The sequence below is a fragment of the Spermophilus citellus genome (genome assembly GCF_964194105.1).
Source record: "Spermophilus citellus genome assembly, chromosome: 13".
NCBI classification, from domain to species: Eukaryota; Metazoa; Chordata; class Mammalia; order Rodentia; family Sciuridae; genus Spermophilus; species Spermophilus citellus.
The window spans coordinates 110,420,583-110,434,665 of record NC_138193.1 but is presented as its reverse complement, the minus strand read 5'-3'; the positions used below and the strand labels follow the sequence as shown (position 1 = coordinate 110,434,665).

At 37.4% G+C, this 14,083-nt stretch overlaps 1 protein-coding gene across 3 annotated transcripts in view; it reads right to left on the bottom strand.

Annotated features, from left to right (window-relative positions):
• Window positions 1–14,083, bottom strand: part of ADAM17 (ADAM metallopeptidase domain 17) — a 57,885-nt gene that overhangs the window by 34,335 nt on the left and 9,467 nt on the right. For all 3 annotated transcript variants that reach the window (XM_081265105.1, XM_081265104.1, XM_081265106.1), the window contains exons 2-3: window positions 10,210–10,342; window positions 417–547 (exon numbers count right to left, since the gene is read on the bottom strand). In XM_081265105.1, the coding sequence (XP_081121231.1) occupies window positions 417–547; window positions 10,210–10,342 (264 nt within the window). The remainder of the gene's footprint in view (window positions 1–416; window positions 548–10,209; window positions 10,343–14,083) is intronic.

The following is a 14,083-nucleotide window of genomic DNA, read 5'->3' as shown; positions in this document are numbered from 1 at the left end:
AAAATAAAGATATTATTGGGGCTGGGGATATAGCTCAGTTGGGAGAGTGCTTGCCTTCCATGCACAAGGCCTTGGATTCGATCCCCAGCATCAAAAACAAAACAAAGATATTATTAAAAGAAAAGCCTACAGTCCTTGCATAAAGACAAGAGAAGGTTAAATCTGTATCATTTGAAATTAATTTTAATCATCAAATCAGCCAGCTAGCATGGCATGCTAGGTAACACTCATTTCCTCCTGTTATAATGTTTCTTCTTTCAAATTTAGTACAGCTCAAACAGAACCATAGCAGAATAGCACTCCTATGAGAGCAAGCCCTTCCCCCACCTACCTACCAGAAGAGATTATATAATTTTGTTAGACTTAGAGAACTAACCCCCCCAGACATGAGGACAAAATCCAAGCCCCATACTAACCAACCACATGTCCACTGAAGAAGTCTTGCCATTTTACAGTGTACTCGCTTTCATCTTCACCATCCACCACCACAACTTTGAAATTTTGTGAAAAGCGTTCGGTACTTGATGTCAAGTACAATTTAAAATGCCTAAAGAGAAAATGCATTCAGAGTTCACTCTATGCATATTAAAAAAAAAAAAAAAAAAAACCTAAACTTTCTTAAAATTCTGGATAAGTTGACAGTAAAAAAAACACTATGTAAGTTATAACTAAGGTATTTAGAGCAATGTACCTCCTGTAAAGACAAAAGAACTCTGGTCTAACTGCAAAAACTTGGCAGACCAAAAGGAACTAACTGGAGGAGAGATTCAAAGAGCTTATGAGTTTCTCTTTCCTACAAAATTGATAATAAGTAAACACATGTATTTGGATAACCAAAGCAGAATTTTTGCTTATCTGGAAAAATTATTACTAAAGATTATTATTATTATATATCATTAACTGAACAACTACTTAATGTTATATACTCTATGTTATCTCCACACAAGTCAGAGCTGAGGCATGGAGGTTAATGAACAAACTGTAAAACTAATGCAAGGTTACACAGCTAGTGAACAGTGAAACTAGAAACTAACTGCTGTATTTCACAACCTGGTGCTCTGCTGCCTCTAGCAATCAAGCTGGGTACCCTGTGGGAAAATTCTTATTGCTGTGCAAATTAATAAATAGCTGCTCTCCACATTTAAAAGCACTCATGAGTCCCTCCTCCTCGAAAGAACTTATCTTGAAAACTATATACCCGGGCTGGGGATGTGGCTCAAGCGGTAGCGCGCTCGCCTGGCATGCGTGCGGCCCGGGTTCGATCCTCAGCACCACATACCAACAAAGATGTTATGTCCGCCGAGAACTAAAAAATAAATATTAAAAATTCTCTCTCTCACGCTCTCTCTCCTCTCTCTCTCCTCTCTCTCTCTCTCTTTAAAAAAAAAAAAAAGAAAAGAAAACTATATACCCAAAATTACCATTAGGAAAATAAAAACAAAGCCTCCAATGCAGACATTAAAATATGCCCTTTGGATCTTTAGATGGGGCTTTTTGTTTTCTACAGTTTGTTGTTCTGACAAGAAAATTGGGATGGTGAGCAAGATTTTTTTCAATTATTATTTACAGAGCCCTTTCAATGTGCTCATGAACACCAAAGACAAAGAAAGGCATGCTATTTATCTCAGCCACAGGAACAAATTTTGTCAGCTGTGGTGTTGAAAATATGAAATGTTGCTTCCCCATGGGTCTGCTTGAGTCTTTGAACTGCCAGGAAGAAATCCAGACTGGAACAGTTCCCGGGGTAACAAATATTTTTAACTTTTGAGCACACAAGGTAATTTTAGTTTGCTTGTGGTTTTTAGTGGTTAGAGAGAAAGAAACAAAATAGAACATTATTTCCTAAAACTTTAGAACATTTTCTCCTGCTCTCCAAAACTGTATCTTCCCACACATTCTCAGTCATAATTTTTTTCACCTTCAGTTATGCTGAGAACTGTCAAAAGCAACCCTATTACAAAGCACCCCTATTATAAATTCTTATTATTTAGCTTTAAAGCTCTCTATGAATCATATTATTTTAAAGGTTCTTTCAAACAAGTAAAAAAAACCCTATATTTTTCATTTTCTGCTATAAATAGCTCTAGAGTAAAGATAAAGACCAAGAAATGGTAAAATTATGGTTTTTCAAATTTTCCAATCTTAGCTTTTGATCTATAAAAGCTCCAACAGGAAATGTCAATCAAAATTTACCTTAACTTATTTTCCTAAAGTTATGTAAATTTATTTACTTACAAACTTAAATTTATCTTTCTTTTGATTTCAGAATTTACTGTAATAACAGATTAGTACTAACCAGTCTGGATTACCATTATTTTCCTATTTTTTAATGGTCCATCTTATCAGGCATCTTACTTTTTTTAGTGGGGGGCGGGGGCGGGGGTACTGGAGATTGAACTCAAGAGTCACTCAACCTCTGAGCCACATCCCCAGCCCTATTTTGTATTTTATTTAGAGACAAGGTCTGAGTTGCTTAGCGTTTTACTTTTTTTTTTAAGAGAGAGGAGAGAGAGAGAGAGAGAGAGAGAGAGAGAGAGAATTTTTAATATTTATTTTTTAGTTCTCGGCGGACACAACATCTTTGTTGGTATGTGGTGCTGAGGATCGAACCCGGGTCGCACGCATGCCAGGCGAGCGCGCTACCGATTGAGCCACATCCCCAGCCCTAGCGTTTTACTTTTGCTGAGGCTGGCTCTGAACTCATGATCCTATGGTAAGCCTCTGGAGCCACTGGGATTACAGGCATGCGCCACCACGCCCAGCCCTTACTTTAATTTCTTTCAGTCCTACCCTCCTCAAATAATTTGAGATATTTCACCTTTAGGAAAAACATCTAGCTTTAAAAAAAAAAAATCTGATAACATTATAAAAAAAAATTTGCAACTTTTTTGTTAAGTTAGATAAGTCTTTCTTTCTTTCTTTTCTTCCTTTTTTTTTTTTTTTTTTTTTTTTTTTGAGCTGGGGATTGAACCCTGGGCCTTATGCATGCAAGACAAGCACTGTACCAACTGAGCTATATCCCTAGCCCTAGATAAGTATTTCTCGATGTACACCAAAAAGGAAATACAAATTTTAAACATTTTCCTTTTTTTCATAAAATTAATTAACACAGTCTTCTCAGCATTCTGTGCTTTCCAACCTTTGTGTAATCTTGGTTTATTTTTTTCCCTTCCATTATTATTTTAAAACAATCTACTTATTTACCATTACTACCAAGTAACTGATGAACTCAGTTAATCCCACCTTAAGATTGGAAGCCATCACATCACAAAGTCATGAAAAGTTCATTTGTGTTTACTATAAATTATTGCAGTTTCCACACTTGTTTGGATTCCCTGCCCGGGCCTTGAACTCACCCATGCTTGGCTCTCCTTGACCAGATAACAACCCTCTCTGAAACCTCAGCGGTGCCTCATAAATTCTGATGGCAAGATCTGAATTTACTCCCTACCTTGAAACATCAAGTCATGTAGGTCATTAATCTGCCATCTGACCTTGTATTTCGTTTGCCAGAAACCTGTTAGCTCTAAGTTCCCAAGACACTCCTCTTTGTAACTTTTTGTGCTATAAAAACATTTTCTTCCCTGAGAGCTGGGCTGTTCTCTGGACCGGCTTTTGGGTGAGACAGTCGCTGGCCAGTTTTCTTTGTGTACACAATATAAGCTTGCTTTAATTTGGTTTAAAATTAGAGTCGGTGGTCTTTTCCTTGTGTTGTGGTTCAACAGAATAAGTGTACAGTGAGGTCAGTCATAATATGCACTCATCATGTCAGCTCTTTTTTTTTTTTTTCCTAAGCTCTAATAACACAATGTAGTAGAAAAGGAAGGCTATTGGGATTTGATTCTGAAAACCCTGGCTCAAATCCTATCTCCTCCACTTACTCACTCTTTGCCTTTGGCTTTAATCTATGAACCTAGCATTCCTCTATGCAAATGGCAAAAATATTGACTAAATGACTGGTCTGAAGGTTAAATAACCTGTTAAGCACCTGGCACGAAATTCTCATAAATCAGCAGACATATTGCCCATTAAACATTTATTTATTAGTTTATTTATTTATTTATTTTTGTGGTGCTGGGGATTGAACCCAGAGCCTTGTGCAAGGCAAGCATTCTACCATCGGAGCTACATCCCTAGCCCTCCATTAAACATTTAAGATCAAAACTATGAAAAATAAATTACAAACTTCCCCATATTATTTAACATTTTCTTTTTCTTTTTTCCCTTGTGGTGCTGGGGTTTGAACTCAGAGCCCCACACATGCTAAGCAAGCACTCTACCACTGAGCTACATCCCCAGCCCAACATTTTCTTAATGAACCAATGTCATCTATGAGACATGGAAGAGAAATACACAAGGCATACAAATATTTGCCCCTTGGCAAGGATTTTACAGGCCACCGCAAATCAAGCTTTAACAGAAACCCAGAAAGCTTAATTTTGAGTTCTGCTTTCTTTCCTTTCCCCTTGCTCTTACTCCTTCCTTGAAGTTTATCATATCCATTTCGCCAACTCTTATCAGTACAACACACACAACACAACCTTTGGAATTAGGCCTGTGCTCAAATCCAGTATCAACCATTTACTAGCTGAGAGATTTTAGGCACATTATCTAACATCTTTGCGCCTTTTATTTATTTTTCTTTTTGTGTCTTCAAAAAAGGAATAACAGCCAGGCATGGTTGCACATGCCTGTAACTGCCTAAAATAATCAGTAATGTACAGTAATGGACCAATTTCTTTAATGTTCTAAACACTACTACAATTTAATAGTCAAAAAGACAATCCAATAGAAAAATGGTCCCAGAATGTGAAAAGTCAACTCACTGAAAAATAAAATAAAATAAATGAAAAGGTGCTCATTTTCACATAAAATGAAAATCAAAACTACAAGATACCTTCCCCTGGGCTGGTTGATAGAGTGCTTGTCTTGCATGCATAAGACCCTGGGTTCAATCCCCAGCACCACAAAAAATAAATAAATAAATAAAACATTCACATCCTTGAATGAATAATTATCCTATAAATGTAACTTTTAAAAGCACCCAAAAGAGGGCTGGGATTGTGGCTCAGAGGCAGAGAGCGCCTGCCTTGTCCATGTGAGGCACTGGGTTCGATCCTCAACACCATAAATAAATAAATAAATAAATAGATAGATAGATAGATAGATAGATAAGTTGTGTCCATATGCAACTGAAAAAATCCTCAACACCATAAATAAATAAATAAATGAATAATAAATAAATAAAGGCATTGTGTCCATATGCAACTGAAAAAATATTTTTAAAAAAACACACCCAGGGGCTGGGGATGTGGCTCAAGTGGTAGCATGCTCGCCTGGCATGCGTGCGACCCGGGTTCGATCCTCAGCACCACATACCAACAAAGATATTGTGTCCACCGATAGCTAAAAAATAAATATTAAAAAATTCTCTCTCTCTCTCTCTCTCTCTCTTTAAAAAAAAAAAAAAACAAACACCCAGGGGCTGGAGATGTGTCTCAAGCGGTAGATAGCACGCTCACCTGTCATGCGTGCGGCCAGGGTTCGATCCTCTGCACCACATACTATACAAAGACGTTGTGTCCACCGAAAACTAAAAAAATAAATATTAAAAAAAAAAACCACACCCAGGGCTGGGATTGTGGCTCAGCAGTAGAGTGCTCGCCTAGCATGGGTGGGACCCGGGTTCAGTCCTCAGCACCACATAAAAAAATAAAAGCATTGTGTTGTGTCCATAAATAAATAAATATTTTTTAAAAAAAAACAAAAAAACCACACACACACCCAAAAGAGCTGGGCATGGTGGCACACGCATGTAATCCCAGCAACTAGGAGGCTGAGGCAGGAAGACTGCAAGTTCAAGACCAGTCTCAGCAACTAAGCAGGGCTCTAAGCAATTGGGGAGACCCTGACTCAATCAAAATTTAAAAATTTTAAAAAGGGCTAGGGAAAACAAAAAAAAAAAAGGTTAAGGAAGTGACTTAGTGGTAAAGAGCCTCTGGGTTCAATCCCTATCCCACCACCCAAAAAACAACACCAGAAGAGGTATATTTACAAAGCTATTCATTAGAGCACTGTTTGTTATAGCAAAAAAAAAAAAAAAAAAAATCAATTTGATTAAACAATATCCACTTGTTGAGTACTAGTCAAGAGTTGCTACAACTCTATGCACTGGAAATTATGTGACTGTTTATAATAATGTGTATCTATATTGTCTATATCACCTACAGTATTCCAGTATTTCAGGGAATGTTTCCAGGAGGCTCTTCAGATACCAAAATCTGTGGATGTTCAAGTCCCAAATATAAAATGGCATATAACCTCTCCTATACTTTAAATCATCTCTAGATTACTTATAATACCTAACACATGTAAATTTTATACAAATAGTTGTACAGTTCACAGAAAAACAGAACAAATGAACTGGACATGGTGGTGTATGTCTCTAATCCCTGAGGCTGAGGCAAGAGGATCACAAGATTGAGGCAAGTCTGAGCAATGTAGCAAGACTCTATCAAAAAATAAAACTTATGGGCTGGGAATGTGGCTAAAGCGGTGGCGTGCTCGCCTGGCATGCATGCGGCCCGGGTTTGATCCTCAGCACCACATACAAACAAAACTGTTGAGTCTGTCGAAAACTAAAAAATAAATATTAAAAAAAATTTTTTTTAAATAAATAAATAAAATTTAAAAAGGAGGGCTAGGGATGTGGCTCAAGCGGTAGCGCGCTCGCCTGGCATGCGTGCAGCCCGGGTTCGATCCTCAGCACCACATACCAACAAAGATGCTGTGTCTGCCGAGAACTAAAAAATAAATATTAAAAAAAAATTCTCTCTCTCTCTCACTCTCTCTCCTCTCTCACTCTCTCTTAAAAAAAAAAAATTCTCTCACTCTCTCTTTAAAAAAAAAATTTTAAAAAGGGTTGGGGATGTAGCTCAGTGGTTTAAAAAAAAAAGTAGCTATTGGCTATTGGGAAATGCTATGTGTTGCTTGATTGGGCATTGTCAGTAGGTTTTATTCTAGGAATGTACATTTTTATGCATTCACTTTTCTCTAAATTTTTAGTTAATCTTAGGATTAATGTTGTATGAGAAATAGATAAGTCTGAATTTTTTTTTGGTAATCTATTAGAACAAAACATTTGATTGTTGCTATTGTTGTTGTTATGATACTTTGTAGTTTGTGCTTTAATTATCCACCACTTTTCAGGAATTTGTATTAATAATGATACTCATTTTCTACCTTCACGTTTCATATATACAAAGACTTGAAGGATTATATAAACCACCACTAAGTCTTTTACTCTTCTTATTACTGATCCTAACTATGCCTTTTCAAACTCTACCCAGGTTTGCCATCTGTCTCTAATATCAGACTCTTACAGAACTTTTATTAAAGAATAATGCACCAGAAACCACAGACCAGAGACTGATAAGACTTAATGGGTAAGATGGATCTGAACACTAGGCCCCAGGGTTCAGAAGTAATCACATGTGTGAATAAGGAAAGACAATATAACCACCAAAATCCCTGAATGATAACTGAGAATCAATAGATCTGAATTTTAATTTTGATTCTGCAGCAGCATTATCAATCTAAGCTACTATTTCAGAGAAAGCATAAAATACAGCACTGAAACAAGGAAAAAAAAAACTTGCCTAATGTAAGCAAGGCCCTGGGTTTGACCTCCAACACCACAAAAAAATTAATAGATAAAACAAATAAATACAATACTATATTGTTAGGGAATAATGACAGGAAAATCTGTATATACTCAATACAAACAAAATTTCTTTCTAAGAGTTTTGATCAATAGTTGGTTTAATCCATGCATACAGAATTCAGATACGGAAGACCAGCTATACCTACACATATCATGTGCACAAAAGATTCATGCGCCAAAAAACTACAATAAAAATTTTTAGAAGTTTACACAGGATGTATGGTCATGAAAATGTGAATATAATTTAAAAAACTGAAAAACATTAAAATCTCTCTATTATTTTTATATTTTGGAGTGCCGGGGATGGAAGCCAGGCTTCTCACATGCTAGGCAAATGTTCCACCACTGAAATACATCCCAGCCTGTATGTTGTTTGTTTATTTGTTTTTTGGTACTGGAGACTTAACCCAGGGAATATATACCACTGAGCTCCATATCCCCAACCCTTTTTATTTTGAGACAGAGTTTCACTAAGATGCTGAGACTGACCTTGAACTTGTGATCTTCCTGTCTCAGACTCCCAAGCTACTGGGATTTCAGACAAACACTACCATACCCAGCCCCTAAGCAGGCACACATATTACTTTTCCTAGATTCCTTCAACAGATGAATGGATAAAGAAAATGTGGTACTTATACACAATGGAATATTATTCAGCCTTAAAGAATGAAAATTACAGGCAAATGGATATAATTAGAGAATGTCTTGCTAAGTGAAATAAGCTAATCCCCAAAAAAACAAAAGCCAAGTGTTTTCTCTGATAAGTGGAGGCTGTAAATAAATAAATAAGTGGAACGGGGGAATAGAAGAGAATAAAGGAACTTTGGAGTAAGGAAGATGTGGGGTTGTGGGGATGGAAAAGACAGTAGAATTGGGGCTGGGGATGTGGCTCAAGCGGTAGCGCGCTCGCCTGGCATGCGTGCGGCCCGGGTTCGATCCTCAGCACCACATACCAACAAAGATGTTGTGTCCGCTGAGAACTAAAAAATAAATATTAAAAATTCTCTCTCTCTCTCTCTCTCTCTCTCTCTCCCTCTCTCACTCTCTCTTTAAAAAAAAAAAAAAAAAAAAGACAGTAGAATAAGATAGACATTATTACCCTATATACATGCATAATTATACTACTGGAGTGACTCTGTACCATGTACAGCCAGAGAAATGAGAAGTTGTGCTCCATTTGTGTGCAATATGTGAAAATGCATCCTACTGTAAAATTTTTTAAAAAATTAAAATTTAAAGAAGAATGGAATACAAGTCTATCTTAAAAAACAATAAATAATTCAGGCCAGTTACATTCTCCTAGTATTTATTTTTTAATACTGGATAAAAAGTTTCTTTACAGACTCTAGAATGAGGTCTGCAATTACTGAACTGGTTTATATCTGCAAAACATGGGCTGGGGTTGTGGCTCAGTGGTAGAGGGCTTGCCTAGCACATGGGAGGCCCTGGGTTCAATCCTCAGCACCACATAAAAAAATAAATGAATAAAATAAAGCTATGAAAATAAAAAGTTGGGGCTGGGGATGTGGCTCAAGCAGTAGCGCGCTCGCCTGGCATGCGTGCGGCCTGGGTTCGATCCTCAGCACCACATACCAACAAAGATGTTGTGTCCGCTGAGAACTAAAAAATAAATATTAAAAATTCTCTCTCTCTCTCTCTCTCTCTCTCTCTCTCTCTCTCCCCCTCTCTCCCCTCTCTCACTCTCTCTTTAAAAAATAAATAAATAAATAAAAAGTTACTTCATTTTTTTAAAATGTTCATTTAAAAAATAAATAAATAAATCTGCAAAACAGCATGGATTAAAATTACTACCCAAATCAAGCACATCAATCAATTTATGGTTGAAATAAGAGGAGCTGAATTTTAGACCCAGTCCACCACTATGTGTGGGGTCCTAAACAAAACATTTTTCTCTCTCTCATGTCCTCACACATAAAGTAAAGATAATATTTAGTACCTGGTTGGTTGTGCTGAAAATGTAAAGTATTATAAGCATTCAATTTGTAAAAATCCCTAGCTAGGCGGGGTGGCACACACTTCTAATCCCAGCAGCTCAGGAGGCTGAGGCAGGAAGATCACAAGTTCAAAGCAGCCTCAGTAACTTAGCAAGGCCCTATACAACTAAGTGAGACCCTGCCTCAAAATAAAAAATAAAAGGGACTGAGGATGTGGCTGAGTAGTTAAGTGCCCCTAGTATAATCCCTGGTACCCTCACAAAATAACCCCAATATCCCCCAAATAAAAACAATAAAAAATTAAAATTCCTTCTTAGAATCTCATAAACATTTCACCATCATTAATACCTTTACATCACTCACTTTTTAAGAAAACACTCATCAGTATGAATTTCAGAATAGGAATCATGTATGACAGACTATAATTATATCAATTACAAATCTTTATGATGTGATTTTCCTAAGATTTCTGCTTTTGCCAAACCAAGCCCCTCACTGATCCAATATTATTTTATAAATAATTCAAATTACCTTTTCAAAGCTGAAAAAGTTAGTAATGTTTCCAAATGTGTTGAGGCTTGCAGATCCCTTTTCCTTATGGAGTGCTGCTGGATATTGGCAAGAGAGAGGATATCGTAGTCTGAGAGCAAAGAATCAAGCTTCTCTGAAAAAAAGGTAAAAAAGGTGATTAGCACCTGAACCTACTCATCGGCTGTATTATCACTAAAATGAGAGTGCCAAACAATAAGCTCTTTCTGATGTAATAATTACGAAGCACCTAAATGCACTGCACAACCAATAGGGTATCTCTCCCCCACCCCCTCCACCCCATGCCTCCACACGCTAGGCAAGAGCTCTACCACTGAGCTACATCCCTAACCCCTGGAGTACTATAAGAAATCTAAATTAAATATGATGAAGATCTAAATTCTAGTTCTTAAGGGGCTAGGGATGTGGCTCAAGCGGTAGCACGATCGCCTGGCATGCATGTGGTCCGGGTTCGATCCTCAGCACCACATACAAACAAAGATGTTGTGTCTGCTGAAAACTAAAAAAATAAATACTAAAAAATTCTCTCTAAAAAAAAAAAAATTCTAGTTCTTAAGACATAGAGGTTTTAGATGCTGCTAAGTTAAATAATAACTGAAGGAAGCAATCAGCCACACTCAGGATGCAGAATTCCAGAACAAATGACCCCAATTTCTTCAGAAAATAAATGGCTTTGGAAGGAAGGGAGGGGTGGAGACATAATAGATTTAAGAATACAGCAAGCAATCATAATATGTCAATCCTTTTGGATTTTTGTGGAAAGACAAATTGAGACAATTAGGGAATTCTTAATATAAACTACATGTTAAGATACTAATTAGGGGGCTGGAGTTGTAGCTCAGTGGCAGCACACTTGCCCACCATGCACACACAAGGCCTGGGGTCAATCTCTAATATCACAAAAAAAATTTTTTTTCTTAAGTTTTAAAAGACAGAATCATCCCCATAAACACATCCAATTATTTTATGTCAATAAAAGTTAAAAAATCAAAACAGAATCAACCCAACAGTTTTCTCCTTCACCTAAATATCCTCAATCAGTATTCATTCATCAGTCAGTCATCCCCTGCTATGAGCCAGACACTAAGTCCAAAAGCTGAAACACAGCATTAACAGAGGTGTCCTTACCTAACAGCTCATTTTAAGGTGGGAGACCTAGATAGACAATGCATGCAAAAAATACGTCAATGTTGTGGACACAAAAGCAAGATAAGAGAGAGAAGGAGTGGTAAGGCCAGTTTTCCTACCAGAGTGGTCAAAGGCAGAATAGTGCTTTGCCACTGTACAACACTATACAAACCTGAAGAAGGCTAAGGGCAGGCCTGCTGCTACCTGATGGAAGTCAATTTAATAAAAGTTTATCCAAGCTTCTAACTTAAAATTAGAATAAATAAAGTAGCAGCAATTTACACACTTTCTAGATACCACCCTTCGGGTTTTTGTTTGTTTGTTTGTTTAGTTGCTTTGGTACTAGACACTGCACTCAAGGGCACTTTAAACTGAACTATATTTCTAGTCCTTTTTATTTTTGAGACAGGGTCTCGCTAAATTGCTGAGGCTGGTCTCCAACTTGAGATCCTCCTGACTCGGCCTCCCAAATTGCTGGGATTACCAGTATGCACCACCACAATTATCTGAGACCAACCATCTTCTTTTTAACAAATTTTCCTTTTAAATTTAATCTAGAGGAAAGCTGTTTCAAAAGGGATTAATCGGGCTGGGGATGTGGCTTAAGCGGTAGCGCGCTCGCCTCGCATGCGTGCGGCCCGGGTTCAATCCTCAGCACCACATACCAACAAAGATGTTGTGTCCGCCGAGAACTAAAAAATAAATATTAAAAATTCTCTCTCTCTCTCTCTCTCTCTCTCCTCTCACTCTCTCTTAAAAAAAAAAGGGATTAATCACTTTTCTACCAATGGATAACTGTTGGTGATTCGACCTTGCTAATATTTTTTCTTAATATAGGAGATTAAACCCAAGGGTACTTTACAACTGAAACTACATCCCCATCCTTTTAAAAATTTTTTTGAGACAGATTCTCACTAAATTGCTGGGGCTGGTCTTAGACCTGTAAACCTCCTGCTCGGCCTCCCAAATTGCTGGGATTACAGATGGGTACCACTGTGCCTGGTGACCCTGCTAGTCATAATGCTCAGTGGCACCAACAGAAAATCTTCAACAGCTTACCATTTATTCATCAATATGTTTTGGGTTTTTTTGTATGTTTGTTTTGTTTTTGTTTTTGACCGGGGATTGAACCCAGAGGCACACTACCACTGAGCTACATCCCCCTATCTGGTATTTATTTAGAGTCAGGGTCTCAATGAGTTGCTTAAGGCCTCGATGAGCTGCTGAGGCTGGCTTTGAACTCATGATCCTCTTGCTTCAGCTTCCCAAGATTCTGGGATTACAGGTGTGTGCCACTGCACCTAGCTTTATCCACCAGTTTCTAAGTGTTCCCTATAATGCACCATGCTGGGTTTTTTAATATAGTATCTCCACAAACATCCCTGAGATATTATCCACATTTTACAGATGAGAAACAGATGCAGAATAAGTGATTTATCTAATTTCATAAAGCTAATCTGACATAGAACTGGGTTTTGAACATTGGCCTGATTGGCTGAAATTCTCAAGTTTTATTGATATGATATTTCTGAAACTCCTCTAAAATCAGCAAGTTCTCCTAGAACTTTGTACTTTTCAGTATCCTACTTTAACACATGTCAACAAAACATGACCTCCCCTCCTTACTTATTTTTTTGTTTGTTTTTGTAGTATTGGGGATTGAACCCAGCACCACAAGCATTCAACCACTGAGCCACACCCCTAGCCCCCTCCCTCTGAATTCTGAAGTCCTTTGTTTATACCTTTCTTCTGGTACTTTATGGTTATGACATACTTATCTCACCACCAGACTATAAAATGGCCAAAAAGGAGCTGTGTTTTATCCATCACAGCATATTTAACTCACAACACCCAGCACAGAACCTTACATCTATCCACACTCATGTCAACCATCTGCACCAATTCTCAGTGCTAGATGCTGATACATTCCTTCAGCCCTTCAACTTCCCTGACACAGGTTGGTACATGAACTTAGTTTCATTCAAGATCATAATCACTCCTACTGATTTAGAAACTTAACTTCAGTATTGTAGTTTCATTGTTAATAACATGGGTCAGTGGTTTTCAAAGTGTATGCATCATCTAGGAATATGTTAGAAATGCAAATTTTCAAGCCTGCCCTTAGACCTCTCAGTCAGAAATTCTCAGGATGGAGTCCAGAAATCTGTTTAACAAACCTCTTAGGGGATTTTCATGAATTCAAGTCTGAAAATCATCATATAAGCAAGGCATGTTGACACCTGCCTATAGCTCTAGCTACTTGGAAAGCTGAGGCAGAAAGATCATTTGAATCCAGAACTTTGAGGCCAGCCTGAATAACACAGTAAGAACTCTTTAAAAAATTTTCTACTTGTTTTAATTAGTTATACATAACAATAGAATGCATTTATGCATTTTGATATATCATACATAGATGGGATATAATTTCTCATTTTTCTGAGTGTACATGTTGCAGAATCATATTGGTCATGTAGTCATATATATACAATACAGTAATAGTTTCTGTTTCATTCTACTTCTTTCCTATCCCCACATCACCTCCCCTCCCTCCCATTACTTTCCTCTACCTAATTTAAGGTGACATTATTCTTCCCTAGTGCCTTCACCTTATTGTGAATTAGCATCCGCATATTAGAGAAAACATTTGGCCTTTGCTTTTGTGGGATTGGCTTATTTCGCTTAGCATGATATTCTCTAACTCCAACCATCTACTGGCAAATGTCATAAT